Here is a 23,095-nt window from a genome sequence, read left to right as displayed (position 1 = left end):
AAGAAGGTCCCTCATTTGATGTTGGGCTGGGCCTGGAGGTACTTGGATGATCAGATATTTTATGAGCTGGTGCTTTTCCAAATCACAAGGTTGGAAATTATAGTTCCGTTTGATGGAAGTCAAAAGTGCCCACCTGGATTCACCAAACTGTTGTGACCTGGGGCTGCCGCAGTTGGTCAGGTCGAAGTTCAGCAAACACCTGAACATCCTGATTGACCAGGCTATTCCATCAACGGATTCATTCTTCCCTGACGGCGCGGGCATATTCCAAGATGACGATGCCAGGATTCATCGGGCTAACATTGTAAGAAAGAGCGGTTCAGGGATTATGAGACATCATTTTCACACATGGATTGGCCAGATCTTAACCCCACTGAGAGTCTTTGGGACGTGCCGGAGAAGGCTTTGCGCAGTGGTCACACTCTCTCGTCATCAATACAAGTTTCTGGGGGGGGGAATGCAACACTGGATCTTCTAACATCGCAGAAGCTTATCGAAAAATCGCCACAGTGAATGTGCGCAGTAAAGCTAAAGGCGCTACTGCCAAATATTCAAGTGTGTGGCAGCTCAGTGCAGTGTGACTTTAAAGCTTATCAGTTTTCCAATGGCTTTGTTCCGAAAACTACAAATAACCCTGACTTACTTTTAGGCGCCTTATTTGGTATGTTTTTGAACCCGAATTATTCACAACGTGTCAGTGATTTACTTTTCCTGGACTATATCAATGCCAAAAAGCTTATTCATATTGTCCTCCTCATATCCTCCCATAAACATAACGGACTCAAAAGTAAAGCTCTTTGTAGGTGCCAAAAACCCTTGTCTCCGATCCAAACGCGCTCCCACAGACGGCCTTCCATGCGCCTTTACGCGTCATTCCGGCTTGGACAGAGACGTCGGTATTTTGTTATCACATACCGTCCTTGACCTCGCCGCGCGTAAAGGCCCACAGCGGAAAGAAAAGGAGAGAGAGAGGGGTCAATTTTCAGGAGCGGATTAATCGTAGGTTGGAGGGGGGGGGGGGGGGGTGTTAGAGAGAGATCAAACAGCGGGAGAAGTGCAGTGTTTGTCTGGGGAGGGGAGTGCGCCATACATGGGTCCGAGCGCGCGGATGTTCCCTGCCCCGCGCCATTCCCTTCATGGTGCGCCTTTTGTCAATGGAGCCGCACGCTGCCAAATATGGAGAGGACAGGGGGAGTTTGCGTGGCGCGCACCGACGCGAGGAGGGGGGAGGTATACAAAAGGGCCCGGGGTGCGCTCGGGAGCGGGCTGTTTATCCGGCGCTTGTCTGGTGAGTACGGCGGGGGGGAAGAAGTGGTGAAGACGCATGGGAGTTTGGAAGCGCATCTTTTGGACTCAGTTTTGAAGGAACTTGCTCACGCACGGACACCCTTCAGCCTTTGACCAAAGCGCGTTCACATGGATTAAAGACTGCTCCAAGATAAAGGCTGTGTTGGATTAATAGTGGATGTTATGTGTAATGTGTGGGTGGACAGATACAGGAATACTCTTCAGTTTTAATGATTGCTTTAGGATGGGAAACACTTTGACTATGTTTCAGAGATAATTTATCGCCAATGTAGAATTCTAATAATGTTTCAGTTGGAAAAAAGTCCAATAGAAAATGTACTTTTTGCTTTTAAGGCCACTTTGAAGTGATGTTTATAGGCTTGTGCTTGTGCCCACACACCTCTGCCCTAACAAAGCGTGTCTTCGCAGACCCCACACCATGTGCGACGACGAGGAGACCACCGCTCTTGTGTGCGACAACGGCTCTGGCCTGGTCAAGGCCGGCTTCGCTGGAGATGACGCTCCCCGCGCGGTGTTCCCTTCCATCGTGGGCCGCCCCCGTCACCAGGTAATAAACTACCACATTCTGTCTGGTAGCTGTGTAACCGGGAGTACTCACACACTCTGTGACCCCAGGGCGTCATGGTGGGCATGGGGCAGAAGGACTCCTACGTGGGGGATGAAGCCCAGAGCAAGAGGGGCATCCTGACCCTGAAGTACCCCATCGAGCACGGCATCATCACCAATTGGGACGACATGGAAAAGATCTGGCACCACACCTTCTACAACGAGCTGAGGGTGGCCCCCGAGGAGCACCCCACCCTGCTGACAGAGGCCCCCCTCAACCCCAAGGCCAACCGGGAGAAGATGACCCAGATCATGTTCGAGACCTTCAATGTGCCCGCCATGTACGTGGCCATCCAGGCCGTGCTGTCGCTGTACGCCTCTGGACGCACCACAGGTGAGTTAACGCTCTTTACGCACGGACTCGGCACGTGGCTAAACTCAGATCTGCAGGCATCGTGCTGGACTCTGGCGACGGCGTGACGCACAACGTGCCCATCTACGAGGGCTACGCTCTGCCGCACGCCATCATGCGTCTGGACCTGGCCGGACGTGACCTGACGGACTACCTGATGAAGATCCTGACAGAGAGGGGCTACTCCTTCGTCACAACAGGTGCGCCCGTGTAAAAACAAACCAGTACTTTCACATTTGCTGTTTACTGACCCCGCGTGACCCCGCAGCTGAGCGCGAGATCGTGCGCGACATCAAGGAGAAGCTGTGCTACGTGGCGCTGGACTTTGAGAACGAGATGGCCACGGCCGCCTCCTCCTCCTCATTAGAGAAGAGCTACGAGCTGCCCGACGGACAGGTCATCACCATCGGCAACGAGAGGTTCCGCTGCCCCGAGACCGTCTTCCAGCCCTCCTTCATCGGTGCGTCACTTTCATTTAGTGTCTATGAAAAACCAGATCATGATTTAGGTCTGCGATTGACTCATGCAGGCGGTAGAGCTACTCAGTTATCCATCCATCCATCCATCCATCCATCTTCTTCCGCTTTTCTTCCACCATCTGTTTCTTTTAAACTCTAGCACTTGAGACGCGTTGACGCTGACCAACTGATCCCGACAGCTGCCGAGGGGGGGGGGCAGTATAGTGGCCGCACCTGTTGCACACTCGCGATAACATGATCAAAACCCCTTTCCCCGCAGGCATGGAGTCCGCCGGCATCCACGAGACCACCTACAACAGCATCATGAAGTGTGACATCGACATCCGCAAAGATCTGTACGCCAACAACGTCCTGTCCGGGGGAACCACCATGTACCCGGGAATCGCCGACCGCATGCAGAAGGAGATCACCGCACTGGCTCCCAGCACCATGAAGATCAAGGTGAGGAGAGGCAACAACAGGACCCTGGAGTGTCCGGTGGTGTTTTCAAAGTGGTCACCTGGCCTGGTTTTGCACAGTTATGGAGATGATTTGAAGAGTTGACATCCTCTAAAGAAACTGTTACAAGTAATCTAATCTGCCCTCTGTCCCTGAACATTCTGCCTGCACAGTGACAGGTAGTGCTAGTTAGGCTCTGAGCCGCTAAACCTTCCCCTTTGTCTTTACGCAGCCCCATCGAGAGAGCAGTGAACACTATGACTGACCTGTCCTGAGTGCAGAGCTGTTACATTAGAATGAGGCTCTGCTTATTGAACTTGGTAGAGTTGGTACTAACAGGAAAAGCAAGCGAGATAACTGTAATCCAAATATGGTCATTTCCTTCCTTGGAGACAGCAGCACCTTAACTGAACTAGATAGATATGCGACATTTTCTTAAAGCCGTCCTCAACTATTCCATTGGCCGGACCGGAATTGTTGCATTCCCACATTGCATTGCTCGATGCGCCACCTTCTAAACAGCAAGGTGACTTTGAGATAACCCCCGCATCACACCATGTAAACACAAACACACGCAGAGATCGCAAACTAAGTGGAAATACGAGACACGGCAACGGTTAGCGGGTGGAGGGGGCGTGTCTGAAAGGCTCAGAGGTTCTTAAAGAGACAGAGGCCTATTTCAAGACATTCACTACAGCCATTTTGAGAGAGCAATTTTATACAAGGCAGTTATTCTAATTTACTGCATTTACAGACTAACAGAAGGTTTCGGCATCATTGTAGTGTGATATAGACTGGTGCTATGTGATTGAAAAAAGCATAATACCCCCTCTTTAAGTGTTTTTTTTTTTCAAAGGAATTTTTAAATATCTAATTCATGCTTTATTTGTTGAGCTTTGAACCGCAATAAAACAATATGTATTTTTACAGATTTCTCCACACATTGCTTATTTAAAAAACAAAAATATTTGTAACTAATATATGAAAAAACATTTTTAAAATCTGGCTGTATCTGTTATTTAGATTGAACACTGAAAATATAAGCAATTTTGACTATTTTCATACATAAAATGATGATACATGTTTCCAACGGCAAACGTTTCAAATTGGTCTCTCTAAATCCTTATTATTTCCCCCATATTCACCTGCAGGGTCTCGCCTTAATCAACAACAAAGACATAAGCATTTGTACTGACGTGACGTGAGATCTTCCTTCTCTTACATCGTGCTTCTTACATTTGTGGTCTCCAGATCATCGCTCCGCCCGAGAGGAAGTACTCGGTGTGGATCGGCGGCTCCATCCTGGCCTCCCTGTCCACCTTCCAGCAGATGTGGATCAGCAAACAGGAGTACGACGAGGCGGGTCCGTCCATAGTCCACCGGAAGTGCTTCTGAAACTCCGTGTCTCCTCCACGCGCCTCCAGAGCCGTCTGTTTACACCCCAGTGCAATTTTTACAGAAATGTATATAGCTTTGTAATAAATGAATGGAAAACGCTGTGAGCCTCTGCTTTACTTTGACTTTATTCCCATTCATTTTTTGTTATTTATATTCCCATCAATTCCTTGTTTAATCCCATTTATTCCCGTTCAAATTCCCTTGGAAAATATGTTGAAAATTCTCATCATTTTGGAACCCTAACGGCAACACGACGGGGGCAAATCTTCTTCCTTGTTGCCAGTCCTTTTGCGTTTGACAGTGCATCTGCAGAGCGCCACCTACTGTTCTGGAGTGTGCATTACGGGGCTCAAAATGGGACAATATATGTGGCCAACTTTAACTTTTTATTTATTTTTTTAATGTAGGGGAGCAGAAAGTATTACATTTGCCGTAAGTATTTATTTTTTAAATGTAATGGAGGAAAATTACTACTACTGAAGTAAAGTGCAGATGCTCAAAAGTACTGCTTAAGTACAGTTCTAAAGCAGATTTACTGACCACCTCTGGAAGTAGGTATTTTGGCCCTTGGTAAGTATGTATGAAAATGTGTTTTAAAGATGCATTTTGCAACTTTTTATGTTGGGATAAAAGTTGATATTTGTGTGCATTTGACCTCGTAGTGACCCAGCGGCTGCATGAGTGGTCAGCATCATTCCTTTACGTTCCATCACAGTGGTCTCTACAACGCTCAAGGATCAATTGTTTCAAAGGTTTTCACGGACCAGACACTGGGTCGCTCCAAGGTCAAATACGCACAAATATCAACTTTTTCTTTCCTCATAAAAAAGTTGCATAGTGCATCTTTAAGTTCTATTTGGCACAATTCAAAAAGACTTAATGAGGGTAAAATTGTGAGATGCTGAAAAATGGATACATTTAGAGATGTATTACCCTGCAGAAATTTCCTGGAAGCTTCGTCAGTCCCCCCTCCCGCCCCCCCCTGCGGTGTATCATGCGTGTTTGGATGACTAAAGGTTATCACAGGTTGGAGCAGAGCCGATTATAGAGGCGGCGAGCGCCGGGGATAAGCCTCCTCAGAGCTCGGGGAGAAATGGACCTCACCAAAAAAAAAAAAAAAAAGTCTTACTCAATGGAAGGGCGCAACTCGCGTGAGGGTGCGCAGCATAATGTTGACCGGAGTGGTCAGGAACCCGATGACCCCGAAATACAAAGAGGTTCAAAAATAAATCCGTTTAATATCTCTCCTTTGACACACACACACGCACACACACGCACACAACGATAAACTGCTCTTGTTATGACGAAAACACTCGATATTGTGTCCAAAGATGTGGCCGCGCTGTTTACGCACGGACCCACAGGACCGCGCTGTAAAGCGATTATCACCGGGCCACTGTCGGTCTGCGAGTCGGTCCACGGGACTCGCTCCTGTGCCCGAGGCGCAGCACGGACCAGTCTGCCGCACGAGCGCGAGAGGGGGCTGTGCGCACGCGGACAGCAGCTGCTCACGAGAGCACTTTGCATGGAAACAGTTGTGTCTCTGTGGAGTGTGTAACGAGTGAAGAGCGTCATGTGAGAGGACACAGTCCCAGACTCTCTGCCCTTCCACCAGCGTCCACTGAGCAGCGCCTCTGCTCAAAAGTGAAAGCTGGTTCCTCTGGCGGCGGTCCAGCGACCTGTCTGCACGTACGTGACGCAGGGGCGGGGGAGACTACTTAAAGGCGGATTAACGCTGGCAAGACATTAAGTCCAGCCTCCTGCCGCAGACGCAGCGGCATCAGCGTGATCTGAAGATCGAAAATAGGAGGGCTTACAGTGATCACTGCCCCCCATGACAGGGAGCAGCGTGGACGCGTCGTGGGAGCGCACACAGCAGGACGCTCAGAGGCGCTGCGCGCTCCTCACATAACCAGCAGAGACTACACACGGACCAGCGCAGCGGCGGCAGCAGCAGCGGCATCCCACTCGGATGCGCCTTTCAGCCGCGCGAGGACGGTTTGGACACCGAGCCCAGCGGACAGCCCGGGACTAACCTCTGTCAGAGGGATTTGACCACAGTGCAGTGCCAGCGTTTGCTCCGGATGCACAGAAATGGGGGAATGGACTATACTAGAGAGGCTCCTGGAGGCTGCTGTCCAGCAGCACTCCACGATGATCGGCAGGTAAGAGAAGAGCCGCAGCCTCCGGGAGGTCTTTAGCATGGCCCCCATTCCCCCGTTTCTGTCTCAGCCTGTCCTCAGTCCTTTGGTCCTCTGGTCCTTTGATCCTGTGGTCCTGAGTCCTGTATCAGTCATGTATCAGTCCGTGCTGTGTTGTGGACCTGTGCTGTGCTGTCCTCGTGTCTGAGCCCAGGAAGCTGCTGCGTCTCCACGGCTCCAGAGTCTGTGCGCTCCCCGCACACGGATCAACACACTCCTCACACGGCTTTATTCTTCTCTCTGTCTCTCTCATGATTAGGACATGTTTATTATGAAACATGTTTCCAAAGGACAACACTAACCCTGTCACATGTCCCCTCACACAGCACACACACATGCGCGGGCAGAGGGCAGTAAGTATCTCTTCTGACCCGAGCAGAGCGGGGAGCGTGTTTCAGCACCGGACAGCTCCATGAGCCGCTCCCCGAGCGCACAGCCCTGTGGTCGCTGGGGCCGCTGTGGCGCGCCCCTCGCCTGCTGACTGTGTGTGTGCTTGTCCCGCAGGATCCTGCTGACGGTGGTGGTGATCTTCCGGATCCTGATCGTGGCCATCGTGGGGGAGACGGTGTACGACGACGAGCAGACCATGTTCGTGTGCAACACGCTGCAGCCCGGCTGTAACCAGGCGTGCTACGACAAGGCCTTCCCCATCTCGCACATCCGCTACTGGGTGTTCCAGATCATCATGGTGTGCACGCCCAGCCTCTGCTTCATCACCTACTCCGTGCACCAGTCCGCCAAGCAGAAGGAGCGGCGCTTCTCCACCGTCTACCTGACTCTGGACAACAAGGACCAAGACTCGCTCAAGCGCGACGAGAGTAAAAAGATCAAGAACACCATCGTGAACGGAGTGCTGCAGAACACGGACAACTCCACCAAAGAGGCGGAGCCGGACTGCCTGGAGGTCAAGGAGATCCCCAACTCGGCCATGCGAACTACCAAGTCCAAAATGCGGCGGCAGGAGGGCATCTCGCGCTTCTACATCATACAGGTGGTGTTCCGGAACGCGTTGGAGATAGGCTTCCTCGTGGGCCAGTACTTCCTGTACGGCTTCAACGTGCCCTCCGTGTACGAGTGCGACCGCTACCCGTGCATTAAAGACGTCGAGTGCTACGTGTCGCGCCCCACGGAGAAGACCGTGTTTCTGGTCTTCATGTTTGCCGTGAGCGGCTTCTGCGTGGTACTCAACCTGGCCGAGCTCAATCACTTGGGCTGGAGGAAAATCAAAACAGCCGTGCGAGGCGTACAGGCGCGCAGGAAGTCCATCTACGAGATCCGGAACAAAGACTTGCCCAGGATGAGCGTGCCCAACTTCGGGCGCACTCAGTCCAGTGACTCCGCGTACGTGTGACCGCGCGCGGACTGCGGACTGCGGACTGTGCCGGGACTAAAGTGGGCTTTTTTTTCCTTCTTTTTTTTGGTCTTTTTCAGTTCTGTCGGACTCGGGCGTGGATTACACGGTTGTGACTTATTTATTACTGCACTGATGCAACTTTTTTTTTGTCGGGTTTTTACCTCCCGGGCTGGTGAAGCGGGCTGCGCCTATTGCACTAAAGGAACAGAGAGCCTGGCTTTATCCAAAACGAACTAAAAACGCTCTTTCTCTGATGTTTCGTTCTGGCACCGACCTATTCACCCCCCATCAGCGGAGGGTTTGCGGGGGACAAATCTAGCCCAGATTTCGACCCCCCCCTCCCCCCTCCCCCCTCCCGCAAAACCTCACCTGCCTCATTTGCGCCACTTCATGTCCTTTTTTTTTCTTTTCTTTTTTTGTTTCTGTTTTGTTGCCTGTGACGCACCACTTTACCTTAAAACTCATAACGTGACCGCTCCACCACCGCCGCCGCCACAGCTGCCGCACAGCACACACGACCTGGCGCTGCAAATGTCTGTCGAAGCTCCTCCATCCTCGCACCAAAGCGCCCACTGCTTCTGATTTGGCCGACTGTTCTCTCATTTCTTTCTTTTTTTTCTTCTTCTTCTTCTCTGCTTTGTGTAATCAAGTGCCATACTTGTACATAACATACTATAAATGTATACATATAAATATTTAAATAGCCTATAATATAAAGACGAGAATAATAACCATGGAAGCTGAATCCCTGCTTGGATTATGCGCAATGCCGCCCAGACTTTTTTTTTTTTTTTTTTTTTTGGTTTTTTAAATTATCGTTTGCTCTCAATGTATTTGTTGTGACTGAAAGATTCTCTCTCTCTCTCTCTCTCTCTCTCTCTCTCTTGATGATTTATGTTGCAATGGACTGACAAAGTGCTAGTCTTTTTTTTTATACAGTATCAAAGAAATAACGAGACCCCCCCTCCCTTCTTCCCAATCGATGCCCGTGGAAACAGCACAAAACAAAGTGACATTTTTATCAAACAAGGACGAGCAATACGCAAAAAAAAAAAAAACCTGCTCTGGTGCTAAAAATGATTATTTTGTCTCTTTCATAAGAGTGATGATTTTCAACCATGTACAAAAAAAAGACAACAACAACAACAAACGCAGATCGGAAATATCTCTCTCCTGTCTCCAAATAAACGTTGGGATTGATGTGGACCACCCGTGTTGTGTGTGCCCTGCTTGTGTGTTTATCTCCGTGCGTAAAGGCGCAGAGGGGGGGACGCAGAGGAGGAGGAGAGGGGGCAATGGGGATGAGGGTGGAGGTTGAGAGGGTGGTTGGAGTCAGAGAGGCCGAGCAGGCGGAGTGGAGAGCGCAGGGCGCGATGCCGGGCGAGAGAAGCCGAGGCAAGAAGCGGGCGAGAGGAGTTTGGCGAGAGAAGACGGGGGGAGGAGGAGGAGGGAAGGTGTAGGACACGGGGAGGTAAGGAGGGCAGGAGCAGGCTGTGGAGGTGGGGGGGTTCTTGGTGCAGAGGGAGTGGCCGCGCCCGCAGAGTGCCGCAGGACGCACCTTTACGCACCGCACTGTGCCGCAGCATTCGGAGGCTCTGCTCTGCTGCGCGCGTGGCGGCGCGCGTGGCACAGCAGGGGGAAACCTCTGTATCTGCATCTGCATCTGTGGGCCTTTGTCACCACGAGCAGAGGAGGAGAGGGAGCTGTCCCAGGGGTCAAAGGCGAGACACTCAGGACAAAATCAAAGAAGCTTTAAAGAGGAGACACTGCAGAAGAAACTCAGGGTCAGGTTTCAGGGTTTGGGGACAGTTCGGTCTCTTATCAAATTGAACCAAAAACAAAAAGTCTATTCTTCACAATAACATGTTTAATCATTGCACTAATTCATGTTTCCCTCGAGATTGACTTTGGGAAACTGCGTTTTCAAAGGGCCAATTTCGCAAAATGCATTTGTTTCACATTGTGGCCACAATATCTCCATAAGCAGCACAGACGCCAAACCAGCCAATACTGAACAATGTTTTTAAGCTTTTTGCACAGGGATTTTTTACTTTCTAATTCCCAGTCTGATTTATTGAATTCTGAATAAATAAATATATTTTTAAAAACAAGGCGAAATTAGATTTGTCTTTTAGTTACAGATGTTTCCTGTTATAAACAGAGGTGGGTAAAGTAGACAAAATCTTTGCTCAAGTAAGAGTAAAAAAAAAAGTACTTATTATTAGTAAATATTACTTGAGTAACTGAAAAGTCTGATCTATGTTTCAGTTGTGACATAAATGATGAGAAACAAAACATGTGAAAATGTTAATATTTTCAATGAAAATACCATAAAAACATTTAGAAAATAAATGATTATGAGAATGAATGAAACAAAACAACAAATACTAAATCTGTTTTACGTCAAAACAAACATTTGTCACTTAAAGATTTACTCACAATGTCACAAGTTACTTTTTTTTACTCAAGTAAGAAAAAGATACTTCATTTTAATGTTGCTCACGTAGAAGTAAATTACAAGTACAATTACTTCAAAACTGAGTAAATGTAACTGAGCACCACTTCTGCTAAACTAACAAGATTTCCAAAATCCCCTCTGTACAACATCATTATGTAGGGAATGGAAGAAGAAATCTTACAGTACATTTCTATCAGTTAAAGCAGAAGTTTCAAATAGAGATCTCTGAATGGAAAACCCTCCTTAACCTAAATCTATTTTGATGATAGTTTCCCCACATTTCTTCCTGTTAAAACATTCCCACAGGTTCAAGAGGGAATGCTTTTGACTGCACAAATACGATCTTTAAAATAGTTTCCGACTCACAGACATCCAGTCGAACAGAGGAACGAGGGAAAGGTTGCTCTTCAAAAACAAACTGGACGCCACACACAACTTTTGAGCAAATCTGCGGCTGACTGTGTTTGAGCATAACTTTTGGATCTTCAACAAACTTATGCATTAACAACGGTTGAGCAATGACAATGTTTTCCTCCATTAAAGCCAGTTTGAGTGGAATTTAATGCTTTATAACGGCTTTTATCACGATTCACAGGAACCTGATTTTGAATGTCTGATTTCAGAACAGTATGGTTGTATAGGAAGGTCAGTGATCTGTGCTCTCCATGAGGGGAGTGAGCAGAGTCTCAGTGGGACTTTCCTGGTTAAATAAAGGTGAAAGAGAATAATGTAACAGCAAAATGAAATCCGAGCCACACAAAATCAGCCTCTGGTGTGTTTTATTCTAACGTGTTTCAACTCATGTCAGAGTCTTCGTCAGGGCAGTGAGAATAGTTGTATATTTATGTTTTTGGACGTCCCTCTATTGTTGATGTTGGAAAAGAATGTCTCCAGGCTCATGGAGGAAAAATGTTAAGGCTGAAACAACTAATCTTTTATTGAAATGGTTTTCAATTTTCAATTTTGGTAATCGATGAATCGTTTCTGGTAAATACGCAGTGAGACCGAGACCTTCAAAGAGGGCTGGGGACCGTCATATTTTTCACCGATATGATTTCTGATGCCTATGCTAAAATATTTGTCGTCTAGAACCAGAAAACAGACTGGTATCGTTTAACGCTGCCCAGCCCTGACCATTGATCAACAGTGGACACATGTTGTGAGCATAGACTGTAAAAAATAATGGACAGCCTCTGCTCACTCCTCCCCGTTTACCATAATGACCACGGTCGAGGGGGAATTCATGGCGGATTTACAGACTCCCCCTCCCCAGCTCTGATGAAGCATGTTCCTAAAAAGGACATACGGGCGGGATTTTCACCGTAGACTCGGCCCTTGCGTGACGTGTAGCTCGCGCTGCTCCAATGCTAACAGTCCGACCCTCATTAAGTACGAGATTTCAAAAATTCTTTTTACGAAAACCAGCCTGGTTTCTTAAATTGTGACTAACCCAGCGTTATCTCAGGAGGAAGATCCAGCCTAGCCTAGTGTTGAAAAAATTGAAACCAGGCGTTAAAGTTGTTTTTAATGTGTCTAAACTCCAATGCTTTTCAATGGGGGCCTAGTGGCGATATGGAGGTACTACAGCAATGGCGGCCCCCAGTGTCGTGGTCATAAAGCAGAGCAGCCAGCGCCCATTGGTTGTGAGCAAATAAAGTGCCATTTTGAAAGAAACAGGATTCATCAAAAGTTCATCTTAATCACCTCGCCAAGGTCGGAGCAGGAAGTAAAATCAGGAGAGGATTCACAAGGAAGGGAGGAGGGGAGAGAGAGGAGGGGGAGGAGTTGACAGGTGAAGTGGGAGGGGCCTGTGTGCAGAAAGAGAGGAGAACTCCACAGATTACGTGCGGTGTGTATTTCGATCATTTAAAGCAGGGATCTCCAACTGGAGCCACCAGCAGCTCTAGGGAGCAGTTGACGACAAGTGTTAGATGCATTTTCTTGTTGTTCTGAACATGCTGGACATAATCTGTAAACATTTGGGTCAATATAGTAAAGACTACGGACAAAAGTCAAGTCATTTTCTTTGCAATATCGTCTTCATTCTCCAGGATGACCTCCACTTAACTCCAACGCTTTTGCTGTGTAAAAGTTGATCACCGGGTACAAAAAGTTTGGAGACCCGGATATAGTGTTTCAATTTGAAACTTTTGCTGCAGATTAGATGAGGGAACATTGACAACACTGGCATTCAGTGTCAAAATTTAAATAATAGAAAGCGCCAAGTTTAAATGTATGTTTTTTTCTTCATATTTTGCCGTGTTTTTTTGCCATTCAAAGCTAAATTTTGGTCCAAAGGTCCCTCTGACGAAAAAGACTGGAGAGTTTGGAGTCTGTAAAGTGGAAATGTTTTATCAAGAGTGTAAAGAAAACCTCATTTTGAGAAAAAACAGCCCTAAAGTCTGCACATGCGTGTGTATATTTCTACCATGCTGTCTCCCAGAAAGGAAATGACCATATTTGGATTACAGGGTCACCTCTGTCTCATTTCATGCTACACGTGGATACCAAACTTGTCATTAACTTGTTATTAGTGAATGAATAAGCGTGGGGAAAACCAGCGTTGCGTCATTATGTTTCACTGTGTGAAAAATCAGTGTTTCCACCTGCCTTAGTAATACAATTTTTAAAGTGATAGTCTGTAAGTTTGCAAAGTGAGGAGAGATAGAGTGAAATTTGAAAGTAAACAATCAATATTCCTCTTCTCTTTAACCTGAAAGCCCTTCTTCATTTTGCAAAATGAGGAGAGCAGGAACAGAATTCTCAAAAGTAAAAGATCAAGCTCCTCCCCCTTCTCCTGTTTGGATCTGACAGGCTGGTTCACAGGAAGAGCTCGTCTCATTGGTCAACGCGGGAGGATGCTCGACTCTGATTAGTGTCTGAGATCCGGGAAGGAGGGACTTTGCTAAAAACAGTATAGATTAATTACTACTTATTTGACATCAAAATGCAAGACCAGCTGGTCGATTTCTTTGAATAAAATTTGTCGTACATTTAGACTTCCAGACTATCACTTTAATGCCCACAAGGAAACCACAGGAACAGTTCAAATTGATCTCTATAAAGTTTTGTGAGCCTTCGTAGTGAAACATCTGTATTTGTGCAGGTTCATTTTCAGCTCCGTTCTAAAGTCCTGAATATGCAGCCGTGGTAAACCCAGATCAGGCCCTCTCTGTGTTTTTGTCTCACCCGGCGGAGGCAGCGCTAACAGCTGCACGGCTCTATTTAAAGAGACGGCGGGACGGCAAGAGGAGGAGGGGGGAGGGCAGGTGCGTCTGTCCTAACGTGGAACAAACTGGTCCGAGGTACAGCACAGGCCTATCGCAAACACTGGCCTCATTACAGTGGACACGCTGCAGCAAAAACTCTGCATCAGATCAAACTTTTACCCCGGGAACAAAGGGAGGAGCTCCGCTGCTGCGCTGAGTCACTGTGGCTTTGTTTGGGAACATTCGAACTTCGAGGACTGTTTACTCAAAATGTATTTGCCTCGGATTGTGCGGCGCGTCATCGAGAAACGAGTCACACCTTCCTCAGTCCATCATCCTCGATGTCAGAGGAGAAGAAGCCAAACTTAAACTTCAAATAAAAGTAGATCATAAATCTGAAATAATGTGTTGTATCTCTTGTTTTAAGTGCATTTAAGTGTATTTTTCTACTGGCAGTTAAACATTACACAAATGAATGTCAAATCTTAAGTCCCAACATTAATACAAACTAAATAAATACAATAAACTCTATTAATAAAGTACTTTTGACATGGTGAGGGCTGTGTTATGGGGTGCATCGTGAAAGGCGAGGGAGGGGTGGAGCTTGTCTTTGCTTCTGCGGGACAAAGTTAGCTCACTGTTTGCGAAGGTGGCAATGTGAGAATGCAACCATTCCGGTTCGGCAAAATGGAACAGCTGCAGGTGGCTTTAAAAGCGCATTATGTAACTTTTTATGCAAACCCCCCCCCCCCCCCCCCCCCCCCAAAATAACAAAAAAACAAACTTGATACTAGTGCATAATTTTGTGACTGTGTGAATGATTATATGAGTGGTCAGCATGGCACCTTTACTTTATACGGCCTCTACATCAGCAGTGAAAAACCTACCGGTAACTCTTGCAACAGTTACTTCTGGAGCTCCAGTGATGGCAAGGAAAGGCGCCAAAGCTGTCCACTCATCCCACTACTGGGTCACTGACGCACATGTAACACTTTTTTTTACATGAAAAGTTCCATAATGCACATTTAAAGGGACTATACAGAGTTTAAAATGTTAAATCTAAGTATGTTCCTCCCCCTCACATGTTCCAGCCATGTCCTAATGTGTAGAATGAGCTCAGACCTGTTCACCACAACTGCCTCTAAAATCCTGCACTGTCACTCAGAAGGTGTTGATTCGGGTTTGAAGTGCCGTCATGCACGTCACGTCATTTGACGAGTTCTTTAGGACCTGTCTGATCTTCCCCCGTGTCTTCAGTCACGTAAACACAGCGCAGACGGCGTTAGCATTTAGCCTCTCCCTCTCTCCTCTATAGCTCCAAAACAGGTCAAGATAGAAGCTACCAAGCTCTTCCACGTTTTCCCTATTTAAATATGGTTACGTGAAGTGTTCCACTACAAAGTATAATTACACAAAATTAAACAATGTGGATTTTCTAAGCGGATAAAAGGGGGGACTATATTGTAAGGCGTAATAATACCAGGAGTAGTTCGAAATCCGTGCAGTAATCTTCACTTTACTGTGCGGATGCCAGACTACTCCAGGTATTATTACGCCTTACAATATAGTCCCCCCTTTTATCCGCTTAGAAAATCCACATTGTTTAATTATTTAAATTATTTAAATAGGGAAAACGTGGAAGAGCTTGGTAGCTTCTATCTTGACCAGTTTTGGAGCTATAGAGGAGAGGGGGAGAGGCTAAATGCTAACGCGAGACTGAAGGCACGGGTGAAGATCAGACAGGTCCTAGAACTCGTCAAAGCTAAGGTAAGAACAGATCTCAGTATGTAAAAACGGTGGCCTAAGCCTTTAATAGAGAAGCTGCAGTTATGCATAAGACCTGAGGTAGCAGTAGTGAGTATAAAATGACTAACTTGCATCTAGTCTCTTTAAACTTCGTTAGAAGAGCTGAGATGAGACCAGCCTCTAAGATGAGACCAGCCACTCCTCCACACTCGCCCTGGCGAGAAACCCTATGGAACAGACCGGCTTGTTGTGGATGAAATGGGACAGTTGTCAGTTATGCTGATTGTCAATAATCATGCAGGTTGGCGAGGTTTGTGGCCCATGGATGTTGTGTTTTTTTTTGTGCAAAATCATGACTTTAAGCTGAAATGTAGCTTTTTAATGGTAAATGCTGTTGCAGTACATTAACACAGTTACCAGAGACTGCAAGTTGCATCTTCCTGCAGTTTTGTTGACTTCACACTGGAGTCTTTACAACCAGACCTCACCGTATGTACATGCAGGTACAGATCCTGATTTTGAAGGAGGGTTTTTAAGTATCTGTTTCCTAGCCTGCTTCTTACAAATATCTGCATTCAACGCATCGACAAAATAAAGCCTGCTCATCTATCATTTAGATCAGGGGTGTCCAAAGTGCGGCCCGGGGGCCAAATGGGGCCCTCAGACCAATTTTTGGTGGCCCTCTGCCTTTTTGCTGAATCGGGACACATCATCAGAGATAGTCCTTTTTATTTGAAATGTAATAATTCCACACAATTCTAACCAAACAACTAACCTTTTACTGTGAGACAGAGCTACATGAAGGTTTTGAGCAGAAATAAAGGTGTGGGGCGCAATTTAAACCTCTGCTAGTCAAAGGTTTTGCGGCACCAACTACCGATCTATGGCCCTTCATCCTGTGTACGCTTCAGTATGCGGCCCCACAGGGAAAAAGTTGATGATGATTTAGATCAATTCGATATGATCTATAAAATCTATCATATATAATCGTCACACTTTTGATGCTGCGTCCTTACGCTTCCCGACACTTTCTGCTCTGAACACTTTTCACATACAAACTTCTTTTTCGATCAAATGGACACGCACCAAGACTGCGGAACACGGAGCTGCGGTTGATCAATACCCAGCGTTTCCATGCAAACATTACAAATCCGATCACCGCTTTGTGCATTTTCATAGCGCCCGGTCAGCAGCCGAAGAGGCCATTGTTTGCAGGGCCCTGGCGATCCAAAGCGTTGTGTGTGAAATCAATACGGGCTAAAAGGATGCCGTGTTCTGTATCCTGGAAAAGGCAGCTGTCCCCCACGCACAGTCCGATCTATTGTGAGAAACAGACGGACGGAGCTACCATTAAGTCCAAAATCTATTGTTATCCCATTGTGAGAAGCCGGGTAAGGTTCAGTAATGTCGTTGTGTATAGCGTTTCCACTTTGCAGATGAGAGGAAATCAAGGGGGAAGTTGAGGGTGTGCAGAGCCACAGTATATAATAAAAAGTTCAAGATAAAGTCCTGATCAAAAGTTCAAGACCAGTTGAAAAACGGCACAAATCAATTCAAAATCAAACAAATTAATCAATCAATCATTCAATATAGCACAATCTATAGCACAAAATCACGAGAAGAGTTGATGCAGGGCTGTATCAAACAAGAAAACAAAACTAACAATGCAATGTTCAAGCTAGTGTAGTGTCAAGGCAAACATAAGCCACTTTCACACATGTCCCCAGCAGGCTAAAGTCCTGGTAAAGTCAGGATTTTTCTTGCAAAAATACTTCAAATTTACCAGGTGTGGCAGAGGTGCTGTTCAAATTAAGTGTCAGGAGCAGATGTCCAGGGCAAGGAAAAACTCAAAACCTCGGGGAGAACCACAGAAGGAGACAGGCTGTGGAGACCCAGACCCCTTTAAAAGGCCAAATCAAATCTGTGCAAAAATGTGGATTCAGTGTCTGTTTCTGTCAGGTTTTTACACGGTCAAACCTCTTGTTTTGATTGTGGTCGGGTTGTTGAGCTGCATAAGCAGGGCCTCTCACAGCGCGCCATCACTGCTGAGGCGGGACACAGGAACACAGTCATTATGAATTTCTTAGAAGATTCTGAGAGTTCCCCTCCCGGAACCGTCGGGCGGTCAAACCCCTCCACCACGTTAAGGTGGCGGAATGGTTTCACCGCCCGAATGATCCTGGGGGTTATGGGTTGGGTTGGTGCCCCTGGTTGGGTCTCCCAGGGCAAACAGGTCCTAGTTGATGGGTCAGACAAAGAGCGGTTCAAAATCCCCTTTTAAGTGACCAACAGGACCGTTTAATCATGGGGCCATCCTCCCGTGGACCCACCACCTGCAGGAGGATCCATAGGGCCTGGAGCAATGTGACCCAACAACGGAAAAGTGGAAGACAATAGATAGATAGATGGATGGATGGATGGATGGATGGATGGATGGATGGGTGGATGGGTGGGTGGATCCAGAGAGTTGGACTTTTGGTAGAATGGGTTTGAGTGTGATGTAATTTTTTGAGTTGACCGTAAATCTATCAATCAATTTCTGAAATAATTGTTTGACATAAAAAGAAACTCTCACAGCATCCTCGCTCCGTCGTTTTCTCTTGAATACAGCGGCTGGAGAATCCTCTTCTCACCCCTTCTGCACGGATGAAAACATGAAAGTACAAAACCAAAGCAACGCCGGCTCGTTTTGGATCCGCTGAACGAGGCATAATCACGTTAAGTCCCGTTTGGAGAGAGCACGGGCTGCGCTGCAGTGTGGCACGGAGCGATACGGCCCCTCGCTGATGTTCTGAAGAGCGGAGGAGGAAGTGTGACCGAGGCCTGGACCCGGGTCTGCCACAGAAGAGCTATCTGTCTGCACACACCAGTGGTCTTTAGCGAAGGAACACCGTGTGCCTCCAACGCTGCTGCCTAAAGGAACCCCGGGGTCTGAAAACTTCACACTACAATTTTTAGCGCAAGAAGAAGCAACATACTCATGAGAGAAGCAGCGTTCAACTAAAAAGCTTGCATTAAACAATAAATGAATAAATCAGTGGGTTTATGAAGCTTGTATTGACTTCTTCTTGTTGATAAAGAATTGTCTTAAACTCCTCCACACTTTGGGTTGCCAGGTCCAACTGCAATAAACATCCGCCAAATCCCAGCACCTGTCCGCAAACAAGTCGTCAAATTCTGCAGGTTCTCAGCTTGTGTATCCACAAAACGCTCAAGGCAGCACAGGTCGACTTTCGTTTGTAATACTTTTCCTAAAACGATAAAAACGTGCAGTACATTGCCTTTAAATGTAGTTTTTGTTTTATTTGCCCGATTGGTCTTATTCAGTGCGGTTACATGACGAAGGGAAAGTTGAATCTCTTTCCCCCAAATGTGTTGGATTAGCACAAAGTAACTATGCATGCTGTCCCTGAAACTAACTGTCGGGCTGCCGAATGCACAAAAAACAACAACACATTGCCAGATAGCATCGTGCTAGCTACTTCTAAGAGACAACTGCTGTCGTTGAGCAAAGCTGTGTACTACAGGAGAGCTCATCTTCGAGGCTACATCACCGCTGAGAATGTGTGTTGGCCATGAGACAGAAGACTAACATTGGAGCTGCTACAGCCAACGTTAGCGCTGGTCGATCAGATGAAAAAGAAGAAATAAGCACTAATAAAGTCACTAAAATCATCAGCTACATTTTAAGCGTCTTTTACAGTTGTGCTGCGCTTATTGAACGTATAGTTTATTACACAATTCTCATCAACAGAGAGCCAAGCATATTACGTTTGCTTTAGCCGCTAACTGTGCTTATCAGCATCTGTTGTTTAAGAGTTTAAACACTGGGGAGGCCCTGGCATAGACCATGAGTATATTGTTAAAGATCCGTGGGACATAGCAGTTAAGCCCAGAACAGCACTTTGGTCTGAAAGCACCTTGGGCTAATCAACAGTTTGCTAACAACAACATAGCAGCCAAAGGTCAACCGGAAATAGTACGCATAGCCATCAACCCCCTGCGGACTGGGAGTTGCACCTCTTCTCTGCTACTCCCAAAGGACATTTGGAGTCATGCAGACTGGGACAAGGCTGGTTTGACACGTTTTACTGGAAAAACAGGGCGAAGTAGACTCTTGACCCTAGTAGGATTAAACTTCACGTCCCCACAGATGTGCACGCTGTCATTAAAAGATTTGTAAGCTGCGATGAGAACAAATGTGAACAAATGCCACCTTCTGGTGGGGGTTATGGAAGAATTCAGAGGTGCCAGGGCAAATACTGCAGTGTAGAAGGAGCTAAAATACGAACTATGAAGGTAAGCATCCAGCTAAAGTTGTGCTAACAGTGGCTAAATGCTAATGTCGGCAAAATCCCCTTTTAGAACGGGATGATGTTGTGGAATATTAAATCCATATGACCTCCATGTTGATAGTGAGGGTTGACCACTCTCTTGTTGGCCATTCAGAGGCCAGCAGTCTGTTCACGTCACATTAGTCACAGTTCAGCACTTTGGCCACAGCCAGAGGTCGGTGCCAAGACTTACACCTGGTCAGAAAAGTTTGGCCTTGGCAGTCGAAAAACTCGCCCAGCCGGGTTGACCAGGCATTGGGCTGTGTATGTGTCTGCCAGTGGAAAAGAGGCTATACTGCATCTAACTTGGCAGATGTTTGAGTCTCACCGGACCGTCCAGAGCAGATGCCTGATCTGATTAAGCTGTTTTAACCTGATCTATGAGAGGAGCTGCTTTCGTTACTATAGGCAACCAGTTGTGTCTCATCAAATGGGCACGTTGGAACTATACTCTTTGGCCTACAGCCACTTTTAGGTTTTTCCCAATCAACCCAGCCACAAAAACATACAAAAAAGAGCATCATGTTGCTGTTGTATTCATATTAAAGAGCGGGTATTATGCTGACCAGGCACAAGTTTTGGGACCGACCACTGACCCCGCTGCCTCTGATTGGCCAGAGGAGAGAGGACAGGCAGGTCACACGGATTTAAAATTTCACAACATCACACCGTCGCTGAAACAGTTCGTTTTGTCAATGATAGCACAACTTTAGCACATACCTTACCTTCATAGTTCGTCTTTTAGCTGCTTCCCTTCTTTAGTATTTGCCTTGGCACCTCTGAACAATTCCATAAACCCCACCAAAAGGCAGCATTCGCCCACATTGTTCTCACCACGGCTCACAAAACCTTTAAGGCCGTTCTGTTGTGGCTTCAGTAATGTGTATTCAAGCGTGTGCATCCGTGGGAGCGCCGCCCACAACAACTGCGATCTTTTATTGGAGCGGAAGCCCTAGCGTGTGCTGAGTAGAGTAGATACGTGAGAAATCGAGTACTTCGACCGAGCCGTACTGAATAGAAGCGTTCTATATGCAACCTCAGCAATAGTGACCCCTGCAGGTGAACCGCCTCACTTTGCTGGAGTCGAAATATCATCCAGGGGAACGTCAGGTAGATAGTGAGGCTGTAACTATAGCACAGTCTCCTCTTGGTTTGAAATGGCGATGGCTCTTTCTGAATGGCGGCTGTCTGGGGTCTCTCACGAACTTCAGGTCGGTCACATGGGGTAACTGTTCTGTCTATGTGGAAGCAGGTGGGAAAAGCCATACTAGTCTAGGATTTGGTGAAAAAAAAAAAAGAAAAAAAAATCCGCACCCAGTGGCTGATACCTGACAGAGCCCCGCCGCAGATTAATTCCTCATCCATTTTTAATGTGACCCCGGGATTAAGAACATTACAGGATTATGCCGCGATTTGCCAGAGCCGTGGGATGGAGCCGTACCTGTGGCGAGGACACGTTCTGGGCACAATCTCCCCCACCCCCCCTCACCCCCGGCTGACACTCACCAAAACGGATATTTCAATCAGGCCAGCGGGCTGTGGACGAGCCGGGTCACCTCTGAGGGATATCAAAACAATGAGGCATTAGAGCGTTTGTTGTGGCTGCGGCTGTTGTTCAGGGAATCATGGCGAGAGTTTTAGATACACACCAAAAAAACGACCTCCTAATGACAGTAAAAGGAGAAAAAATTCAAAATGTTAATGAGTTCAGATACCTTGGCGGAATTTTAGATGCTAGACTAAGCTGTAAGAAACACATCAAAAATCCATCCATCCATCTTCTTCCACTTGTCCGTTGCCGGATCGTGGGGGCAGCTGTTGGAGCTGCCCAATTGTTGTATGAATCTCATACAACAAAATGTAGTCTGTTTACATTTAAATCTGTAAGAAATTCATTGACAATACAAGGAGCCAACACCTACTTCAACGCAATGGAATTATATACCCCACTTACTCTCTTCATAAGCAGCACTTAGGATTCCAGACAGGAAATAAAGACAGTATCATCACTGTCAAATATCAACCAAATATATAATGCTCAACTTCGAATATATAATGAAGTCAATCTAGAGTTGCTATTCAAGATGAATAATGTGGCACCTCCACCACTAAACAGGTTTGTCCAATACACAACAACAAGGTAACTGTTAATGGCCAATGTACCAAACCAAAATGAACAACAGCTTTAGGACAATTGGCATTTTCCTTTACAGAGACTAGGTGCAAGTTGGTCATTACTCACTACTGCCATCTCAGGTCTTATGCGTAACTGCAGCTTCTATATTAAGCTTGTGCATGACGGCAATTCAGACCCGAAATAACACCTTTTTGAGTGACAGTGCAGGATTTTAGAGGCAGTTGTGGTGAACAGGTCTGGGTTCATTCTACACAAGGACATGGCTGGAACATGTAGGGGGAGGAAAATACTTAATTTGAACATTTTTAAACTCTGTATAGTCCCTTTAATAATAAAATTAACAAATAAAAGTGGCTTCTGATCCAAATGTTGAAACACTTTAAATTTTTCAGCAAATTGTGGGCCGGGTTCACTTCCAACAGCCGCTAAACATCATCAAGTAATTTGTTTATTATGAAGAAACTTCATAAATATAATAAATGCCGTGAAATGGACATTCTTGCCATAGGCACTGGCTTCACCATTAAAGACCATGTGGAGATAAAAAGCTCTATGTACAGGTTCGTGAAGCCGTTTACAACGTAAATGCACATTCGTAGGAACACGCTCAGAAACGACCACTTTAACATTTTTAAACTCCGTGTAGTCCCTTTAAATCAATCTCAGAATGGAACAAACTTCTAACTTCACAAAACTATGCAAAGACTTAAAAAGATTTTGCCTAGATATGAAACAACATTTTCCGGCAACTCAGACATGTCAGCCTTAAAGGGACTATACAAAGTTTAAAAATGCTAAAATAAGTATTTTCCTCCCCCTACATGTTCCAGCCATGTCCTAATGTAGAATGATCTCAGACCTGTTCACCACAACTGCCTCTAAAATCCTGCACTGTCACTCAAAAAGTTGTTAATTCGGGTCCGAAGTGCCGTCATGCACGAGCTTAATATAGAAGATGCAGTTACATGTATGACCTGAGGTGGCAGTAGTGAGTATAAAATGGCAAACTTGCATCTAGCCCCTTTAAAGAAAACAAACAAATAACAACAATAACTAAACTTATATCTGAGAAGGG

General features: G+C 46.3%; 2 protein-coding genes across 4 annotated transcripts; both read left to right on the top strand.

Annotated features, from left to right (window-relative positions):
* The first annotated feature begins 1,255 nt into the window (after positions 1-1,255).
* On the top strand, positions 1,256-4,664 carry LOC306975614 (actin, alpha cardiac muscle 1). 2 transcript variants are annotated; one of them, XM_079573216.1, is made up of 7 exons: positions 1,256-1,288; positions 1,717-1,855; positions 1,924-2,248; positions 2,305-2,466; positions 2,535-2,726; positions 3,005-3,186; positions 4,435-4,664. In XM_079573216.1, exons 2-7 carry the CDS (start codon positions 1,727-1,729, stop codon positions 4,576-4,578), a joined length of 1,134 nt encoding a protein of 377 aa, XP_079429342.1. In that variant the 5' UTR covers positions 1,256-1,288; positions 1,717-1,726; the 3' UTR covers positions 4,579-4,664. The 2 variants fall into 2 exon arrangements, with proteins under 2 accessions (XP_079429342.1, XP_079429341.1); XM_079573215.1 differs by lacking the exon at positions 1,256-1,288 and having other exon boundaries at positions 1,715-1,855.
* Positions 4,665-6,175: 1,511 nt separating this feature from the next.
* On the top strand, positions 6,176-8,527 carry LOC306975918 (gap junction delta-2 protein). Of its 2 annotated transcripts, XM_079573722.1 has the most exons (3): positions 6,176-6,746; positions 7,109-7,135; positions 7,287-8,527. In XM_079573722.1, exons 1-3 carry the CDS (start codon positions 6,676-6,678, stop codon positions 8,131-8,133), a joined length of 945 nt encoding a protein of 314 aa, XP_079429848.1. In that variant the 5' UTR covers positions 6,176-6,675; the 3' UTR covers positions 8,134-8,527. The 2 variants fall into 2 exon arrangements, with proteins under 2 accessions (XP_079429848.1, XP_079429849.1); XM_079573723.1 differs by lacking the exon at positions 7,109-7,135 and having other exon boundaries at positions 6,183-6,746; positions 7,287-8,522.
* The last annotated feature ends 14,568 nt before the right edge of the window (positions 8,528-23,095 follow it).

Source organism: Gobius niger, assembly GCF_951799975.1.
Source record: "Gobius niger genome assembly, chromosome: 16".
NCBI lineage: Eukaryota > Metazoa > Chordata > Actinopteri > Gobiiformes > Gobiidae > Gobius > Gobius niger.
Note: the sequence above shows the minus strand (reverse complement) of the source record. Positions and strands in the feature narration are given on the sequence as shown.

What these genes read in the sequence shown, in the direction of transcription:
- LOC306975614 (XM_079573216.1), top strand. Translation starts at nt 1,727, where the DNA reads ATGTGCGACGACGAGGAGACCACCGCTCTTGTGTGCGACAACGGCTCT. An exon ending in CTACTCCTTCGTCACAACAG is followed by an intron (nt 2,467 to 2,534) that starts GTGCGCCCGTGT and finishes GTGACCCCGCAG; the next exon opens with CTGAGCGCGAGATCGTGCGC. An exon ending in CTTCCAGCCCTCCTTCATCG is followed by an intron (nt 2,727 to 3,004) that starts GTGCGTCACTTT and finishes CTTTCCCCGCAG; the next exon opens with GCATGGAGTCCGCCGGCATC.
- LOC306975918 (XM_079573722.1), top strand. Translation starts at nt 6,676, where the DNA reads ATGGGGGAATGGACTATACTAGAGAGGCTCCTGGAGGCTGCTGTCCAG. An exon ending in CACTCCACGATGATCGGCAG is followed by an intron (nt 6,747 to 7,108) that starts GTAAGAGAAGAG and finishes CCCCTCACACAG; the next exon opens with CACACACACATGCGCGGGCA. An exon ending in ACATGCGCGGGCAGAGGGCA is followed by an intron (nt 7,136 to 7,286) that starts GTAAGTATCTCT and finishes CTTGTCCCGCAG; the next exon opens with GATCCTGCTGACGGTGGTGG.